The 18,733-nt window shown below is 69.2% G+C and overlaps 1 protein-coding gene across 1 annotated transcript; it reads right to left on the bottom strand.

Moving 5' to 3' along the window:
• Window positions 1-871: 871 nt before the first annotated feature.
• AJM1 (apical junction component 1 homolog) lies at window positions 872-4,114 on the bottom strand (the record flags this gene model as incomplete). The annotated part of the gene is made up of 1 exon (XM_082327827.1): window positions 872-4,114. The coding sequence occupies one exon, from the start codon at window positions 4,112-4,114 to the stop codon at window positions 872-874; it is 3,243 nt and encodes a 1,080-aa protein (XP_082183953.1).
• Window positions 4,115-18,733: the final 14,619 nt, after the last annotated feature.

The following is an 18,733-nucleotide window of genomic DNA, read 5'->3' as shown; positions in this document are numbered from 1 at the left end:
CGGGCCGGTGCCCCCGCTGCCCCCCGGCCGCCGTCGGCCCCCCCCCCCCCCACCTGCCCCATGCGGATCCTCCGCCCCGAGCCCCCAGCACCGTGGCCGGGCTCCCCGGCAGCACCGCGGCCGCCCCCACCCTCCCCGGGCACCCCTGGGCCAGCGTGGGCACCCAGGGACCCCCAGCCCTGCCCCACACCCAGGGCCCGCACCCCCCACCCAGAGGCCTCACAGGGTCCTGGGTGCCTTACAGACACCTTTATAGGGTCCCCGCTGCACCTAAAGGCCGTACAGTAACGTGCTCAGGACACACAGACGCTATAGGAACAGACACCTTGTGCAGCCCAGCTCTCACCCGCCAACCGTATAGGGCCACCGCAGACCCTACAGGGCCGCCAGCGGCACCCACGGACTCGGCACAGCCTCAGCGGCACCGCGGTGCTCTGGGGACCCCAGGTGCTGGGGGCACGGCCTGGGAGGGCTGGGCAGGGCCCCGGGCGCAGGCAGGGTGCGTGAGGGGCTCTGGGCATGCAGGCAGCCCGTGGGCAGAGGCCGGGGGTGCCTGGGGTGCCCCCACCCTGGCCAAGCACCGCTCACCCTGCGAGGGCTCGGCAGGGTCTTATCAGGATGCTGCCTGGGACCCGTGCCCCACGGCAAGCCTTGGCCCCTGCTCTGGTCCTCCCAGGGCCTCCCCCAGCCCAGCCCCCTGCCGCTCTGGCTGTGCCCCCCCAGCCGACGCCGGCTGCCCGCAGCCCATCGCAGCCTCCTCCCCTCGGTGCCGCATCGGCGAGGCGGGTCCCCGTCCCACCGTGCCGACGGGGCAACACCTATCTACAAGGGGGGGGAACCGGGGGTGCCGGGGGAGGTCCCCACCCCACGTTCACATGATGTCATCCAGGAGGTTGGGGCTGGCCACCCAGTCGAGGGTGCGGGGCTCGGAGGCTGCCATGATCATGCACATGAACTGTTTGCCTGTCCTCTTGTCGATGGGGTAGATGGTGGTGGGGGTGAAGCGCTTGTTGCTCTCCACAAAGTCGCAGAGCTGCTCGTAGACGGCAGGGAACTCGTGCCGCAGGAAGACGCCACGGATGCGCAGCTCCCGCTGGATGTTGATGAAGCAGACCTCCCGCGCCTTGCGGCCCTCCTCCCCCTCCTTGTCGATGTCCGCTGTGCCGGGCGGGGGTGTCAGGATCAACGTCTCCATGTCCCGCTCCTTCTTCAGGATCTTCTTCTCAGGGCTGGAGGAGGCTAAGGCCACCTTGGCGTATTTCCTGACCGTTGGCACCTGCATCTTCGGCGACGGCCTCTCCGGCACTTTTTGGGTGACGGCCACAGTTACATTCAGGAGGAAACATTCGTCGGGGTCGTACTGGTTGCCCGTCTCCCGCAGCTCCCGGGCGTACTCCCCCAGGTTGTCTGAGTAGCTCTCCAGCTCCCGCAGGGACAGGTAGGTGGGGGACATCAACAGGCTCTCCAGCCCGAACTGGAGGAAATTCTCAGCTGAGCCGGCGTTGGGGAAGCCCAGGAAGAGGACGCCACGGCCGCGGGAGAGGTAGCCCACCTTGGCGATGCGCGAGAAGGCCTTGTGCACCTCAGTGTTCTCCCGGCAGAACTGCAGGACATGGCGGCAGACGCTGCCCACGCGCCCGTAGACGCAGCTCTCCTTGTGCGTGTCCCAGTCCTCGCGGCGGCAGTGCCGGGAGCAGTAGTAGGTGTAGCAGCTGTGGCACGACTTGAAGTAGAGGCAGGCATTGAACATGGTCTCCGTCCGCCGGCACTTGGCGTTGGAGCACATCATCATGTCGTCCTCCTCTGCGCTCAGGTCAGGCGAGCAGTTCTCCGGCGACTTCTCGAAGGGGCCGACGGAGAGCGGGGCGGGCGGCGGGCGCGGGGCGCTGGCACGGGAGCTGGGACCCGGCTGCTCCTTCGTGGGTCGGGGTCCCTCGGGCACGCCGGGGGGGACCCTCCTGCCCTCGCCCCGCCGGGGGGGCCCCGGGGCGCTGCTGCTCAGGAGCTGCTTGAGCTGCTCGGCGAGGCTGTCCCTGTCCCCGGCGCGGTGGCCTGGTGCCGGCTTGTAGTCAATGACTAGGTCAGTGATGAGCTCGTCCAGCTGCTCCAGGCTGCGCTGGCGCCCTGAACCGCTCTCCCTGGGGGCGGGCTGCGGGGCGCAGGGCACGGCGTAGGGACCACGCTCCCGCCCCCCATCCAGCATGTCCCAGCTGGCCGAGCGCCTCTCGCTCCTGCCCAGCCCGTCAGCGCGGATGTCGTTGTCGGTGATGGTGATCTCCGGTGTGACGTACCAGGAGCGGCCCGGGGGGCCGCGGCTGCCATCGGCGTGCACCCTCTCGAGGATGGAGCTCTCTGAGAGGGACAGGGCAGCGTAGCGCTTGGGCGAGCTCGACAGGTTGATCACCACCGGCTGCCGGCGCTCCTCGGGGGATAAGGCACGGTGGTGCTCCTGGGCGAGCAGGTTCTCGTAGCTGCGCCCGCGCTGCAGGACCTCCTCCCTGCGCGCCGCCGGCGCCAGGATGTTGTCCCAGGATTTGGAGTAGTGCTGGGTCTCCCGGCCCAGCCGCGGGGGGGTTACACCATAGCTGGCATGCCAGGAGGAGAGCATGGCCTCGCGCCCGGCCGGCTGCGGAGTGAAGCGCGACACTTGCAAGGTCTGGTAGGGCAGCGCACCCCGCTCGGGGCAGTACCAGTCGCTGAAGTGCAAGGGCTGGGCACTGCGGGGCGGGGGGCACGTCCGCGACAGCACCTCCCGCTCCCGGTACTTCCCGTAGTCCTCGGTGTAGAAGACCCGGGCAGAGGAGCCGAGGGCCGGGTACGTCCGGGCGTCCTCGGTGTAGATGGTTTTGACAGGGGTGCCACGGGGGGCGTAAAAGCGGGGCTCGTCCCCGTAGAAGGCGCGGGCGGGCGCCTCCTGCACTGGGTAGCCCCGCGCCTCCTCCACGTACAACGTCCGGGGTGGCACCGTGTGGACAGCAGCTTTGGCCGGGTCCTCGGCGTAAAAGTGCTGGGGGATGCTGTGGCGGCTGGGGTAGGGGTAGCTGGCGTAGCCGGAGCTGCGGAGGGGCATGGCGGGGCTGGGGCACCGCGCCGGCTCCTCCGCATAGAAGAACTTGGCAGGGACGCCGGGGGCCGAAAAGGTCATGCAGCCCCTCTCAGGGTACTCCCTGAACTCCCTCGAGGCCGGCACCGGCACCGTCTGGTACGCCAGTGCCCGGGGGTCTGCCTCGTAATACTCGCCGGGGTAGGGCAGGAGCGGGGGGTCCCCGCTGTAGGAGTCGCTGGGGGTGGGCGTGCGGGACGCGGACGCCTGCCTGCTCCCCGGCACTGCCAGGCTGCGGGCAGCCCCGGGCGCGCGGGGCCAGCGCGGCGGTTCCTGACGGTTCTGGGATGCCCGCAGGCTGCGCGCCGCGTGCACCAGCACTGCCTCGTCCGGCTTGATGTCCACCCGGCACTTGACGTGGGGGCTGGCGCCCATCTTGGTGCCCGGCCCCTCCTCGAAGCAGTTGCTGCCCAGGCAGAGCGGGGAGATGCGGCTGACGCTGCTGCGCTGCGGCTGCAGCTTGATGGGGTGCACCTCGTTAGCCAGCGCCCGCAGGGGAACCTGGGTCTCACGGCGCGGTGAGGGCTCGGTGCGGGAGGGCTCCCGTGCCACCCGCAGCGCCTCCCGCCCGCGCCGGACCGGTGGCGGCGATGCCGAGACAGCGATGGGCACCGGGGTGAAGGTGGACTTCACCCGCGGTGCGCTCTTGGAGCGGGCGCGTCGCTTCGGCTCGCTCCTGGGTGGAGGAGCTCTGCCGGCGTAAGGGTCCGGCTTCGGCGGCGCCCGCCTGCCCGGCGGCCCTGGCGTGGGCTCGGGGGTGCCGGGGCGTGGGCAGGGGCGCTCCATGGCCGGGGGGGTGCCCAGCTGCTCGTCCAGCGACTCAAGGAAGTCAAAGCTCCTGCAATGGCGCTTGTTGAAGGGCTGCGGCTCGCGGGGCAGGGACGAGGACATGGAGGCGTCACATTGTGCCAGGGGCTGGCAGATGATCGAATCCCCGGGGGCTGCGGTGGCCACCTTTATGTCTTGGTACACCGTAGACACCAGGATGTCAGGTGGGTCCGTTCGTGTCATCTTAAAAGCGACTCTTCTCCCACCAGCTCCCCTTCAGACGGCCTCAGAGGAAGGCAGCCGGCCCTGCAAGAGAACAGACAGGGCGCCTAAATCCCGGCGGGGACCTCAGGGAGCCGCAATGGCACTGGACAAATCCCCACAGCTCCCGGCTCGGGGGCGGATTTCGGCCACCTCTTCAGAAATGGGGGCTTGGGGGCACCCCAGCCTCCACTGCTGCTGTTAATAGTCGGGTCCCGGCTGGGGGAAGAAGCTGGAAAAAGGCTCCAAATCCAGGGTACAAAGAACAGAGCGAGTGGCAGGGCACCCGTAGGTGCACCAGGCGCCGCGGGGCAGCCAGGGAGGGGTGCCAGCTCACCACTGGGAGAGGAGGCTGCCGACTGCCCTGCCCCTGTTCCTGGGGTGCAGGACATGGGGACCCCCTGGCAGCGTCATGGGAAACGGCAGCTCTGAACGGGGCTGGGGAGATCCAACACTGCGGTTTTCCGTAGCAGGAGGGGAACGCGTGCCCGGCCCCCGCTGTGAGCATCTGAGTGGCTGCAGGGTCTCCTGGGCCCGTGCTTGCCCACGTCCCAGCCCATGCTGCACCCAGTGCCACGGGCAGCACAGGCAGGAGCATCACCCAGGGATGGGTACCACGAGCACCCACCGTGGCGGCTGGGAAGCCCACGCAGCTCTGGGGCTGCGGGGGGGCAGGAGCCATACCCCCTCCCCGTGGAGGCTGCACCCACCGTGGCCCACGAACACCTCTGCGGGGTGGCAAGCCCTGGCTGCTTGCAGCCACGTGGCTCCCTGTGTCTCCTCCAGACCGGCACGGGCGGCAGTGAGGGCTCCCAGAGGGGTGCCGTGGCCAGTGCCCCAACCCCACGGGACAGCAGCGGCTCCTCCATTGCTTCCTGTGGCTCTGAGCAGGATGGACCAGGGTCTCTCCGCAATAACCCCGTGCCGGGGGGGCTGTGCTGGCTCAGCACCCACCGCCTTTGTGCTCTCCCGTGTCCTGCGGCTGGGACACGTCTCCTGCCTGGGCCGTGGGCTGGAGAGCAAGCGGTATGGCGGCTGCGGCTCCCATGGGACATGGGGTCTGGCACCCACTGCGCACCAGTGCCGTGCATCCCACCCGCTCCGGGGCGATGCCACGCAGGTGACTGGGGATGGCAGACCCCCGACTGCATGGCTCCCTGGCCACATGCGTGGCACAGCTGTGCGCCAAGGGGGGACGTCAGCACGACCAGAGCCCCCAGAGCCCCCAGAGCGACCGGGGGCACAGACGAGGAGGTTTGCCCACAGGACCTGGTGGGTTGTGGCACTGATCTTCACTGACAGCCCACCGAGAGCCGGCTGCAGGCTGCCGTCGGCACCAACCGGCTTGGCCCATGGCGGGGATACCCGGCCGGCTTTACCACTCATCACATCTGTGAGGGTTTGGTTTTTTGGCCACCTGGGCAAGGGGCCCAGGCGCGCGGGTGGGTGCCGGCTGCTCCATCAAACACTAAAGGTGCACGGGAAAGGCCAGCAAAAGGCATTTGGCTTCAAACAGCAGCAGAGGACCACAGGGAATGTGTTGCTGGGAAAAAAGGAACAGACTTTATTTGGCAAGAAGCAGTATCGACTACGCAGAGATGGGGAGGGGGGGCTTGGGTTCCCCCTCATTGCCCGGATAAAGCCCTGTCTCGCTCCGAAGCTGGGGGGACGGATGCTGGAGCTGGGGTGAAGCGGGAAGGCTGGGGGGTGTCTGTCCCCAGGGGGGCTGTGGAGCCCAGTGGCCGGGGAGAGCTTGCTGCCAGGAGGAGACGGGGATCCCGGTGCCTCCGGGGCTGCGGGAGCAGCTTTGCACCCGTAGCGGTGGCTCCGCATCGGCCCCGCTGCATTACAACGCTTGGGAGCTGGGCCGGATCCAGGAGGGCAGCACCCCACGCCGCGGCGATGCCGACAGTGGCATTAGGAAGCCCATCCCTGCGGTGTCGGGGCGGCTGGCGGGCAGGGAACCGCGGCCCAGGGTCCTACCTGGTCTGGCAGCAGCTGGGACGGGGTGGGTGGGCTGAGCTGGCCGAGGGCCCCGCGGCGGCTCCATCCCAGCGCTGCAAAATAAGAGAGGTACATGAGGGTCCCGGGAAACCCCCGGCCATGGCAGGGAGGCGGCTGCTGGGACCATGGGGGACCGCGGGGGGACACCGAGCACCCTGAGACCCCCTGCAGCCGCAGCCGGGCTGAGCCAAACTGAACTGCAGCCCGGCGAGGCCACTGTGTGCGTCCCTGTGCCCTGGGGATGTGGGCACCGCATCCCACGGGCACCGGCATGTCCCCCCACCCACCCCGGCAGCCCCCTGCCGCCCGCAGAGTCGCGCGAGGCCGTGGTGGTGGGGGGACCTGGGGACAGCACGGCGCTGGCATCCCCAGCGCTGCCCAGGGTTGCCATGGTTTCTCCAAATTATTCCTCCTCGGCGAGGCCAGCGTGGGTGCGTGGGGAGGCTGCCGGGGCGGCAGTGCTGCGGGGGGCCGGGGGGAGCTGGGACTCTGCAGCACCACAGGGAGAGCGGAGCACCCGCAAAGCCACGGGCACCCTCTGCCCATGGCGGGGGCAGAGCCGGGACGGCCCCGCCAACGCTGCCAGTGCCCGCTGCCGCCGCGCCCCCACACCCCGCCGGTCCCCAATGCTGGGTCCCCTCCACAGGGAGGGAATTTCGCATCCCCTTCTGCTCTCCAGCCCCTGCCTGGTGGGCACCGGGTGCCCCGCGTCGCCCCAGCCCTGCCGGCTCTCAGTGGGCACCAGCCTCCCTGCCCAGGGTCTCCACGCTGTCACCCTGGGGATGCTGACAGTGGCTGGCAGCGCTGCCAGGGCTGCCGATGCCCACCGAGCTCCTTGCCACGGGAGCCACCCCCCGGGGGCACACGGCCCCTGGGGACACAGCCAGCCCCGTGCCCGCATCCCCACCCCAGCAAGGACCCGGGTGGTTTGTCACAGAGTCCCCGGTGCTGAGCAGGACACACAGACACGTCCAGCCTGTCCCTAGGCGGGATGCCCCGGGCCAGCCCACAGGACCACCCCATGGCTCAACCTGGCACTGCTGCAGAGCCTGGTGCCACCCATGTGCCTCAGCACCCAGCCCTGCACCCGCTGCTGCCCGTGGGGCCCTGCCTGCAGCCAGGAGCTGCCCTCGCTCCCAGCCCGGCACCCCACGCCGGCCGGCACGCTGCTCCTGCCGTGCTGCACGTGAGCACCCAGCCACCGGCAGCTCTGGCCCACAGGAGCAGCACAAGGGTGCTGGGGACCGGGAGCAACCCTGGGCCCCCGGGAGGCTGCCGGGAACAGGGTCGCTGCCTGCATGCAGCACGTGCAGGTCGTGCAGTGGGGCCGTGCAGTGCACACTGCGCTGCCCGGGCACTGCAGCACCCTGCCTGCGTGCCGCCCACCCACTGCCTGCCCCATGCCCACGGCGAGGGTGCTGCCTGCCTGCTCCGCGCTAACTGCTCTGCCAGGGCACTGCCTGCAGCCTGCCCCCACACTGCCTGCACTCACCGCACCGAGCACGCTGCCAGGGCACTGCCCCTCAGCCTGCCCCTGCTGCTTGCACACTGCCCTCATGCTGCCTGCGCACTGCCTGGAGCACGCTGCCAGGTCACTGCCCGACGCGCTGGCAGCCTGCTGTCCCCACGCTGCCTGTGCATCACCTCAAGCTGCCTGCACACACCGCCCTGCCAGCACACTGCCCCGCAGCCTGCCCACGCTGCACCGAGCGCTGCCAGGGCACTGCCAGCACTGCCTGCCCCACGCACACAGCAAGGGTGCTGCCTGCACAGGCTGCGCTGAGCACACTGCCCGCGCGCTGCCCTGTGCACGCTGCCCGGGCATTGCTGCATGCCCTGCCTGCACACATCCCACTGAGCAGACAGGCAGCGTGCTGCTTGCCTGCGTGCTGCCTGGGCACACTGCACTGGGTATGCTGCACGCTGCCTACACATGCAGTGCACCGAGCACGCTACCACTGCACCGCCCCGCGGGCAGCCCCAGCGCGCTGCCAGCACACGCTGCGCTGCACCGAGCTCACCGCCTGCCGCGGCCCTGCGGGCACTGCCAGCAGGCCGGCAGCACCCGCGCTGCCCCGAGCACGCCGGCAGTGCCCGCGTCTGGAAACACGGCCAGGGCAGCATCTCGCGCGCGCTGCGACCACCGTGCTCGTGCAGGCAACGCTGGAGGTACCGCCGGCGTGCTGCTGCGGGTGCAGTGCCTGCGCGCGCTGCACCGTGGGCACTGCCAGCCCACGGCCCCGCTGCGCGAGGCCTGTGCGCTCCGTGTGCGCGCCGGGCGGGCGCTGGCGGCTGACGCTGCCGGTGCAGGCGCTGCCCGGGCACTGCCCGCACAGGCAGCTGGCACACGGCGCTGCCCGCGGCGAGGGAACCCGCTGCCCCCCGGCCCCTGCCCTGTGCCTGTGGCAAACAGACCCCCCCCCCCCCGTGCCAGCCCCAGCCCCCCCCCCGCAGCGCCCTGTGCCCCTGTGGCGTTGCCCCTCCACGCACCCCCCGCGCTCCCCAGCCCGGAGCCCTGCCCGTGCCCCCCAGCCTGCGCGCCCCTGCCCCCCCCCCCAGCCCCTGCCCTGAGCCCCCCAGGCTCCCTCCACGGCCACAGCCCCCGGGTGCCCCAGCACCCCCTGCCCTGCCTGCACCCCTGGAGGGGCTCATCCTGCCGGGGGGAGCAGCACCCGCAGCCCAGGGGGGGACCCCCGGTGCTGGCACCCAGCCGAGGGGGGAGCGGCACCCCAGGGGCAGCAAGGGACGCCCCGACCCCGGCAGCCCCCGGCCCCCCACCCTGGGGGGGCACCCGCAAAGGGGCAAGGCCGGGGGGGCGGGGGACCCCGGGCGGGTGGGGGCTGCGTGGGGCGGCCCCGGGGGGAGCGGGACTCTCCCGGGCGCTGCGGCCGCCGCGTCCCGCAGAGCCCAGGGCGGTGGCCCCGGGCACCCCCCGCGCTGCGCAGCGGCGGCACCGGCGGCACCGGGCGGCACCGGCGGCACCGGCAGCACCGGGCCCGCTGGGCCGCGCAGGGCGCTGAGCCCGGCCCGGGGCCGGTATCACCGGGAACCGGGGCGAGATGCCCCGGCCCGGGCACTGCGGAGCGCTGGGGTGGGGAGGAGATGGGATGGGGACGGGGATGGGGGACACGGGGTGCGATGGGCCGGGATGCCTCGGCCCGGGGCCGCGGGATGGGGATGGCCCCGGGGGGCCCGGAGGGATGGGGAGGGGGATGTGGGGCACGGGGGACTGGGGAACACGGCGGGGGGGGGGGCTGGGGGCTGGGGGGGGCATGGGGGGATGGGATGCGATGGCCGGGGGTAGCGGGGGATGGCCCGGTCGGGGTCCCCCGGGAGTGCGGCAGGTCCCAGTCCCCGCCCGCGCCCCCCTTACCTGCTCCGCGCCCGCCGCCCCGGCGGCCCCCCCGCCGCATCCCCGCCGCCGCGCTAGGCTGGGGCTGCCGCCCCGGCGGCCATGGCCCGGCCCGGCTCCGCCCGATCCGGCTCGGCACGGTCCGGTAGAGCACAGCACGGCTCGGCTCGGCTCGGCTCGGCTCGGCTCGGCTCGGCCCGACGCTCCGCCGCGGCCGCCCGGCTCCGCCGCCGCTTGTTTTCCCATAAATACGGCAGGCGGAGTTACCGGCGGGGCCGGGACCGGAGCCACCCACCGGCGCCGCCCCCGGCCCCGGTCCCCATCACCGGTCCCCGGTCCCCGGTCCAGCTGCGCTCGGCTCCGGCCCCCATCCCCGTCCGCCGGCAGCACCCCCCCGCCCACGGCGGGACCCCCCGGTCCTGGTCTGGGGGACCCCGGCGCCCCCGCACCCCGCTCCCGGTGCCATCCCCCCGCACCCCGTCTGCGGGCACCCGCCGGACCCCCGGAGCCCCCGGACGAGGCACCGGCATCTCCCGGAGAGGTGCCGGGGGGTTCAGCCCCACATCATGCGCCGTCGGCCCACCGCCCCTGCGGGTGTCGTGCCCCCGTGGGCGCCTGCCCTCGTGCCGCAGCCCCCCGGTGCCAGCAGCCCCCTGGGCCCGTCACCGCCATCACCACATCCCGCCTGACCTTGGCGCATCACCGCGGCCCTGTCTGGCCGTGGCCAAGCGGGCAGCGAAATCCCCCGATAAGCTTCTCTGTGGAGCGGCCTCCTTTTCCCAGAGGCGCCCGGGCCGCCTCTGCCTGCGGCGGCCGGAGCCCCTGGGGGGACGCTCAGCGACACAACGGGCAACGTGCCGAGACGGGCAAAGGCGGCGTCCGACGGCTCTCAGCGTGCAATGGCCCCGACGCCAGAGCTCTGCCTCAGTTTCCCCATCTCCCACCTCCTTGAGCCAGCCTCCACTGTCCACAGCCCTGAAGGCACCACTGGTGCAGCCGAGGGGCCCAGCGCCTGCGGGTGCCCCAGCAAGGGGCCTTGGCACCGGGGACCCAGCGGGAGCCCCGAGCCCAGAGCTGAGGTCTGCCGCCCTCCGCGTGTCTGCACGGTGGGCGCGTACCGGGATTTGCTTGATTACAAATTCCTCTCTAGCCAAGGCCCTTCCCTCCCTCCACTGCAGCACCGGGAGCATCCTTCCGTGGTCTCCCGTGTCTCCTGTGTCTGCGCCGGGCGGAGGAGCGCCGGGGCGAGCACAGGGTCTGCAGCATGCTGCCGTTGCCCTGGCTCCTGCAGGAACACAGCCTGGGCTGATGCATTTTGCCCCAAAATGCCCCCTCTGCTCCCAGGGATGCTGTGGGCACTGCCGAGCCCACCAGGGCCGGTGGCCTGTGCCCTGCCTGGGACCGGGCTGAGCCCCAGGAACTCATTGCACAGATGAGGGGTGCAACAGCTGGGTGGGGGGGGCTGGGGAGCGGGGGCAGCTCGTCCCTGCTGCACGGACGGGGCCAAGCGGCCCCCGGGGCCCTGCGGCCGCGCTCAGCCAGGCCCCACCGGCCCCCCCAGCGCTTCCATTTGCCTCCCCGCAGGACGTGGTGCTTGGGCTGCCGGTTCGGCCGCTCCCGCTGCCCCCGGCTTCCTGCCCCCGCGGCCCCCGCGGTGCCGCTCCATCTGCTCCCCGCCTGCCGCCAGCCCCGCGCCCGCCAGCCCTGCGCCGGAGCTGAGCACTGGCGAGGCTCGTGACCCGGTCGCTGATGTGCACGGGAGCGCAGGTCGGGCCAGCTTGCTGCCCGGGGGGGGGCAGGGCTCAGCATCCCCCAGGAGTGCAGTCACCCAAATGATGCAGGAGCCCAAATCCTACGGGAATGCACGGAGGCCCAGCATGGAGGACACCGCTGCCAGGCTGGCAGAGAGATGCCCGCCCTGAGGGTTCCCCCGCGGTGCCACCCTCTGTCCCTGCAGCTGTGGCCCTGGGGGACACCCGCGTAGATCGGGGTCACCCATCCAGAGCTCTGCGCTTCGGGGTGGCCACAGGGCCTCGGCTGCCTGAGGGCAGGGGACGGGCGGGCTGGACCCTGTCCCCGTGGCCCCGTGGCGAGGGGCAGTGGGACCCTCTGCTCCCCCTGTGCACCTGCTATTTTAGGCTGAAAAGTGCTGAGGGATCCAACCGGACCACGGGCACGACTCCACGCCACCGGAGATGGCAGCACCATGGCATGTGCTGAGGTCACTGGGGCTGTGGACACCTCGTCCTCCTCCTCCTCCTCCTCGTCTAGCCAGGGGCAGCCTGGAGGAGAGAAGAAGGGGAAGATCCCAGAGGAGGAGGATGGAGCCGAAGGCTGCGGTCACTCTGGCTGTTCAGGGCTCACTGGGAGCCGGGCAGAGGGGCTCTGGTGGCAGCTGGCACCTCCTGAGCACCGGGGCACGCCGCTGCTTCGGGCTGTGGCACCCCTGGGCACCCAGGGCGGGGGGGCAGCCCCAGCCCAGCCCAGCCCCACGGGTGCTGAGAAGCCCCGGGGTGGCCCTCAGGGGGCTGCCCCCGGCCCTGTGCCCGCTGCTCGCAGGGGCGGCAGCCCCTCGGACGGAGGGGACCCCCTCGGCACAGCCCTGGCAGCAGCCCCACACGGGCAGCAGGGCTCTGCGGGGAGGGACGGGGCTGTCCCCCACCCCTGCGCAGAGGACGGTGGTGTTGGGCCCTCGCCATGGCTGTGCAGGTCCGGGCTTGTCCCTGGCTGAGCGGCCGGGGGCCCCTGTCCTGCTGGCGGGGGACATGCAGGTGGCCAGAGGGACGACAGGAGCCGGGGCTCGTTCCTGCAGCCCTGCAAGAAAAAGGCCAGCCCAGTGCCTGTCCCCAGGCAGGAGGAGCTTCTGTCCCGTGTCTGGGGTGCGTGGCCCAGCTGCCCCACCGGGGCTCACCGTCAGGGCCAGGAGCAGCCAGGCTGGGCCGGTGCAGGGGCGAACCCCCTCTTCTGTGGGGGTTTCTGCCTGCTCGGTGCTGGGCCCTCCCCCAGGCCCAGCGTGGAGCAGAGCCAAGATGTGCGCTGCATCCCTGTGACTCGGTTTCCCCACCAGCAGCACGCTCCCGCCCTGGTCTCTGCTGATAGCGGCTGGGGAGAGGCCCCGCCATGCTGCGCAGGCGACGGTGGCTGTAGCTGTTCACGCGGATCATTTACCGACTGCCGGCACGCGCGGTGCTGCGGCACACCCTGGCTCTGCCGGGGAGGCCGGGGGTGGGCAGCGCAGGCTGGGGCTGAGGGCTTGGTTTGCGCATCTCCCCGTCACCCCACGCAGCGTGCCCTGGTCGCCGTGTCTGCATGTGACAGACTCAGTTCTGCCGTGCCCTGGCCAAGGGGGAAACTGAGGCACAGAGGAACAATGTGCCCGCAGGTCACGCTGGGGACCCGTGGTGATGCTGGGCGCTTGGCCAGCCCCGAGCAGGACAGACCTCGGTGTGGGGGAGAGGTGGGGGTCACATCACTGGTCCCAGTCCACTGGGGCCACGCTGGGAACGCAGGGCCGGGGGATGATGCAGACAGGCAGCACCTTGGGCCACCCACCACCCCTGTCCTCGAAGGCCACCCATCCCGCCCTGGCTGCAGCTGAGCTGGGCGCCTCCTCGCTGCCATCCTGATGGTCCTGGCGGCAGGGTCACCAAAGCCCCGCTCCGTCCCTGGCTCTCCCGCCCATCGTCACTGGTGCCTCCCTCGGGGGGACTCGCCGAGCCAGAGCTACATGGCAAGGGACAGAGGAGGCTGGTGGGGACCAAGCGGACATGGGTGGAGGGGGACGGCTCCGGCAGTGCCAGTACGGGGCAGTTTTGAAGCTCGAAAGCCCTTTCTGGGCAGTTCCAAAATGCCGTATCGCTTGGCCAGGAGGGCCAGAGCCTCACCGGGGAAGCAGGTTAGAGGCAGGACAAGGCGGGCAGCAAGGGAAGGGCTCCAATAAAGGGGTTTTCCAGGACTCCCCCAGCCCCAGTCTGGCAGTGGGACTGGGGCACCGGTGTGGTGGTGTCAGGGGAACGCATGGCCCGCTCCAAGGGAGCAAAAGGAGCTGATTCCTCAGAGAAGCTCAGAAAGCAACCGGGGAAAAATAATTTGAAGGACGTTAAACATGAAGAAACACTGCCCACCTCTGAGAGGTGTCCACCATGGGGGAGGGCGGGATGGCGCACCTGCACCCAGATGGACGCACCTGGTGCTGGAGCTGCAAACCCGCTTGCGCATCCTGATGGACTGGGCAGCCAGGCCGGTGCCGGTCACACTCCGGGACGTGCTGAGCGGGCTGCGACAGGCTGGCAGATGCCAAGCAGCCGGCGGGTCCCAAAAATGCCCAGCCTGGGGAGACGGGGGCCAAGCTGCCCTCCCATGGGGTGCCCTTGCAAGCCCAGGTGACACCATGGTGCTCGGGGCTGTCCGGGGCAGCGGGTGCGTGACGTGGCAGATCCCCACCAACAGCTTGGGACCTGCAGCTGCCCGACACGGGGATTCCCACGTTGGTTTTGTTGGTGAAGGGCTGGATGGCCCCGATGGCATGGCACCGAGTCGGGAGGGAGGCGAGCAGCCCCTGTGCGGGCTGGGCAGCTCAGCACGGGGACCGCGATGGGAAGCGACAGCGCGGCGCAGGCAGCCGCCAGCCTGTCCTCAGGGCCACCTGTGAGACGGAGCCCGGCGTCAGGGCGATTGCACCCGCGCGGTGACAGCTCGGCAAGAAACGGGGCCGGGGCGCAACTCGAGTCGAGCGTGAGTAGCTCCGATGAGGCAAGCAAGGAGACGGCTTCTGGGTCTCGCTCGGCTTCCCGACCGCGGCAGAACAGCCGCACGAGAACCCGTGCCATGCCACCCGTGGCCTGTGATGCCATGGGAGGGGGAGGCGGGCAGGGGGTGGCTGCCAGCCCCGGGGTCGGCGTGGTGCTGGGTCACCCCCCGTGGGTGCTGTAGCCACCGAAGCAGTGCTTACCAGGGTGAGGGCTCCAGCACTGGGGGAACAGGGTGGGGCACCCCAAAATGGGATGGGGGGGCTGCGGCACCCACCCTATGGGAAATGGGGGCGATGGGCACCCAGCGCCTCGCCGTGCCCCCAGAGGCCCTGGCGAGAGCCCATCTGGGGACCGAGGTGCAACACGGATGGCACCAGGAAGGTGTCGGGGATGCTGCGCAACGCCCCGCTCCCTCCCACGCTGCCGAATTTGCAGCAGGGATTAATATTTGATACCTTCTCTGTGCCCTGGGCTCCTCATTCCCCGGTTGCCCTCCCCACTGTGTGGGTAGCCAAGGCAGGCGGTGCACCGCAGCCTGTTTGGGAATGGAGCATCCGCTGCAGGGCCAGCGGAGCGGCTTTGGGGTGGCCAGAGCCGGGGGCTGGCAGCCTTCACGCCCCCTCCCCTGCCCATGGGAGAGGGGTGAGGTGGGCAGCAGCGTGGGCAGGCCTGGGGGAACAGGGCAGGACAGCGTTTGGGTGGGCAAGGGGAAGACCTCCCCCCCCCCTGCAGGCAGCACCAGCGCAAGCTGCTGCGAAATCCCCCGTTTCCAAGGCAACGTGGGGATCCCACAGCTGGGAGTGAGGCAGAGCTGGGATGGGATGGGATGGGATGGGATGGGATGGGATGGGATGGGATAGGATGGGATGGGATGCTCGCTGCTGCCCTGCCTGCCAGCTTGCTTGCCCCTCGCTGCTGCCCGCTGGCCACCCCGCAGCTCCTGGAGGGGGGTGATGCTCTCATTTTCCCTGAGCGAGGAGCAGCCGCGGTGGCTGGCGTCAGCGTGATGCCCGGGCTGGGTGCAGGGGGGTCTCCCCTCCTTCCAGCTTCTCTCCTCCTCTTTCCCTCCCATCACCTCCCTTCCCCCAGCTCTGAAACAAGGGAGAAGCCGGGCCCCGCTGCCCACTTCTGGGGCTCGGGAGGGAGCCGTCGCCTGCCCCGCAGCCCCCAGCGGCTTCGGTGGCAGACGAGGGCGAGTGTGGCCTGTAAAGCAGCTGCGGGCGTTAGGGTCCCTGCCTGTAGAGGGTCGTAAATCCCACATTCCTGCCTGCCTCCTTGGGAATGACGGGTTGGTCCCCAACGAGCCTTGAGCTTGAGCACAGGGCATCCATCTGCTGCCCCGCAGCCGTGCCAGAGGCAAGGAGACGCCCCGCTTGGGGTGCCCTGGCCCCCCACGGTGCCCGCGAGGAGGGGTCTCAGCGGTGCCCTGCCAGCGGGATGGCCGGCAGCGTGCGGTGGGAGCCGCGCCTCGGCGGCGCGGGCAGCACCGGCACTGGGCAGGGCTGCCGGGCGTCGCTCCAGCCTGCCCAAGCAATGCCACATGCCAGCACCAGTCGCTCATCACCCCCCGAAGCTGTCAGCCCCCGCAGCGACGCGCGAACCGACCTCCTCGGCGCTGGGCTGATGGCTCCGACACCGGGCAGTGCTCGAGGCGGCGAGGCCAGGGTGGGAGCCCCCCACCTCGTACCCTTCCATGGAGCCGTTTCCCACCGATGGCACAAGAAGGGGCGTTTCTCCTACCAGCTCCGGGGAAAAGCCTGCTCTTTTCCCAGCCTGCTGGCTCCTTCCCGCAGTCAGTCTGCAGACGCCAGCACGGTCTCCGTCTGCAGCTGCCACCCAGGCCGAACCTCAGGCACAGGCAGAGCACCCCATGCCGACACACGCTATCCAGGAGCAGGGAGAGGTATGCAGAGCGGGGGAGACCGGCATCTCTCAGGTGTCCCCTGCCACTGGGAGACACAGCAGCCTCCTCCTCCTCCTCCCCTCATCTCACCTCTGTGGTGACGGAAAGCCACTGCTTCCCCTCCTTGCTCCCGCCGTAAGGCAGAGCCTGCCAACAGTTTGGAGATAACTCGGGAGTTTTCTGGGCTCACAGGCTGGCTTGCTGCCCCATGGCAGTGTCCTGCATACAGACACCACCTCCTGCTTTAACCCGTCACGGTGCTGGGTTTCCTGCAGGCTGCTCCGCACCTGAACCCGCGGCTTTAGCCGACCGCACCGCATCTCACCTGGCCAAGGTCTGCCTGCGCCTATGGGACCCATGGGGCTCGGCCACGACAGCTCTCCGAAGGTGCCAGGGAATTATGTCCCTTTGCTCAGCAACTTCCCTGTCAAGTGGTTGAAAGACGAAGCCTGGATACTCACCGTGAGCCGCCCTAGGGCCAGGAACACGTGTGACATGCCTGAGATGCTGAAGGCTTGTTTAGGAGGCAAACCCACAAGTTAAAAAGGCTCAGCCACTCACCCTGGTATCTTTAAGCAGCAGACTGAGCCGACACTGGATTAATTATATTATGCCATGATTGAGACTGTTGCTAGGTTACAGCAGCCGGTCCCTAAGCCCATCCTACTGCGGGACTTCCCCAGAATCACTCATTTGCCAGCTCAGGGGCATCCCAGCAGGGCAGGCGAGCACTACGGTCTCTCCAAGACACAGGACCCTGGACTGCAGGGAACCCGCAGGCATCACGCCCGTTCGACACCTTGCCCCCAGCCACTGCCTGCTCGCTGCCCTCCCTTCAGCTCTGCCTGGCCTGTCCTGCACCGGCGCTGTCGCAGCCTGGGTGTTCGTCCGGCCCCGCAGCACGCCCAGGAGCCTGCAGCTGCAGGCCTCCTCCAAGAGCACCTGCAAGCTCCCACGTTCATTTTGTGTCCTGCTAAAACCTTCAATAACCTTTGCATGTTCGCTGCTGGGGGAAGGAAGCAAATTCCCATGCCAGGCCTCGGCAAGCCAGGGAAAAAGTTGTTATGACCTTATGGGAGCAACAGAAGCTGAAGCCCTCAACGGGCAGGATCGTTGCACTCCTTGCACATGGCCATAAATCATGGGGAATGATGAAGACCCGGTGCGCTGGTGAGCCAGCTGCTGGCTGCAAGCCCCCAGCAGGACACAGCTGCGGAAAGGCCAGCCCTCTCCCGGGGTGCAGCAGGAGATGGATTGTACGGGAATCATTAAGCACCAGCCCTGGCATGACCTCATCTGGACTGGCACGGGCACAGAAGGATGACCTCAAAGGGGAGCCGGTGCCAAGGACGGCTGCTAGCACAGCCGGGGGACGGCCTGTCCAGCAGACAAAAGCAGAGCAGGGACAGGAGCCCTGTCCGCACAGGGCCGGGAGCGGTATTTAAACAACAGTGCTGGCAAAGGAACAAACAAGCATAAATTGGCCAGGAATAAATCTGGATGGCAATTATCAGACAGCTCCCGAGCCCTGAGCCAGAAGACTGATGCACACCTTCCCGCAGGGAAACCGAGCTGCTTTGGGGGTGGTGGGAGCTGCAAGGACTGGTCAGTCTGTCCTTGCGCTATTTTTCTACCTGGGATTTTGACGAGGGGGTGGAGGAAGCTGTGGGCTGGGTATCAAGAGACGTGGGCCTTTCGGCACAGGCTGTGCCATGCAGGGCTGGGGTCCAGGCTCAGCGGCCGTGCTAAGCAGCTTGATTCTCCTGCAGGGACGAGTTTTGTGACAGCCACTAACACAGATTAACATGAGCAAGAGCTTTAGCAAGCAGGGACGGCCACCTGCGCTAAGGAGACTTGGGCCATCAGGAGAAAGACAGAATCATAGACTTGTTACGGTTGGAAAGGACCTCTGAGATCATCGAGTCCAACCGTTAACCTGACTGCCTGCTCCACCTCTAAACCATGTCCCCAAGCACCACATCCACACGTTTTTTGAATACTTCCAGGGACTGTGATTGTACCACTTCCCTGGCAGCCTGTTAAAGACTGTTAAAGATGCTGTGAACACGCTGCCTTTGCCCCGGGGGAATCCTCGGAGAGAGGATGTACGAGCATGGAGGAGTCGGGCAGCTCCATGCCACTCGGGTGCAGGGGAGCTGGAAGGTCTTGCTAAAATTGGCTCCCAGCCGGGGAGCCACAGGGATACCGGCACGGAAGGCACGCTGCGAAGCCTGCGGAGATCAAAACGTCAGTCTGCTCTCGGAGTACGACTTCACCCACATCTTGTCGCAGCAGCTGCATCGAGTCACACGCCAGGAGTTGCCAAGAGTGACAGGAGCTGCTAACCGTCACGCTGGATTGTCCCACTCCAGGGACGGCTACGGCAAGGAACACTCCCCAAAATAAACACTGGGCGCACAGCTCCCATTCATGTCTGGGGTTAGCAGCACAGCCCAGGCTGTCCCAGCCGGGGTACTACACACGCTGTCCACGAAGCAGACCCACAGACGCCTGCAGACTGGCCTCCTCTCCTCCTGGAGGGCTGCCAGGCCAGCCTGATGCTGGCGCGACGGGAGGCTGCTCGTCGGGCA

The sequence above is a fragment of the Platalea leucorodia genome (assembly GCF_965183815.1).
Source record: "Platalea leucorodia genome assembly, chromosome: 15".
NCBI classification, from domain to species: Eukaryota; Metazoa; Chordata; class Aves; order Pelecaniformes; family Threskiornithidae; genus Platalea; species Platalea leucorodia.
The sequence above is the reverse complement of the archived record's forward strand: the minus strand, read 5'-3'. Positions and strand labels throughout refer to the sequence as shown.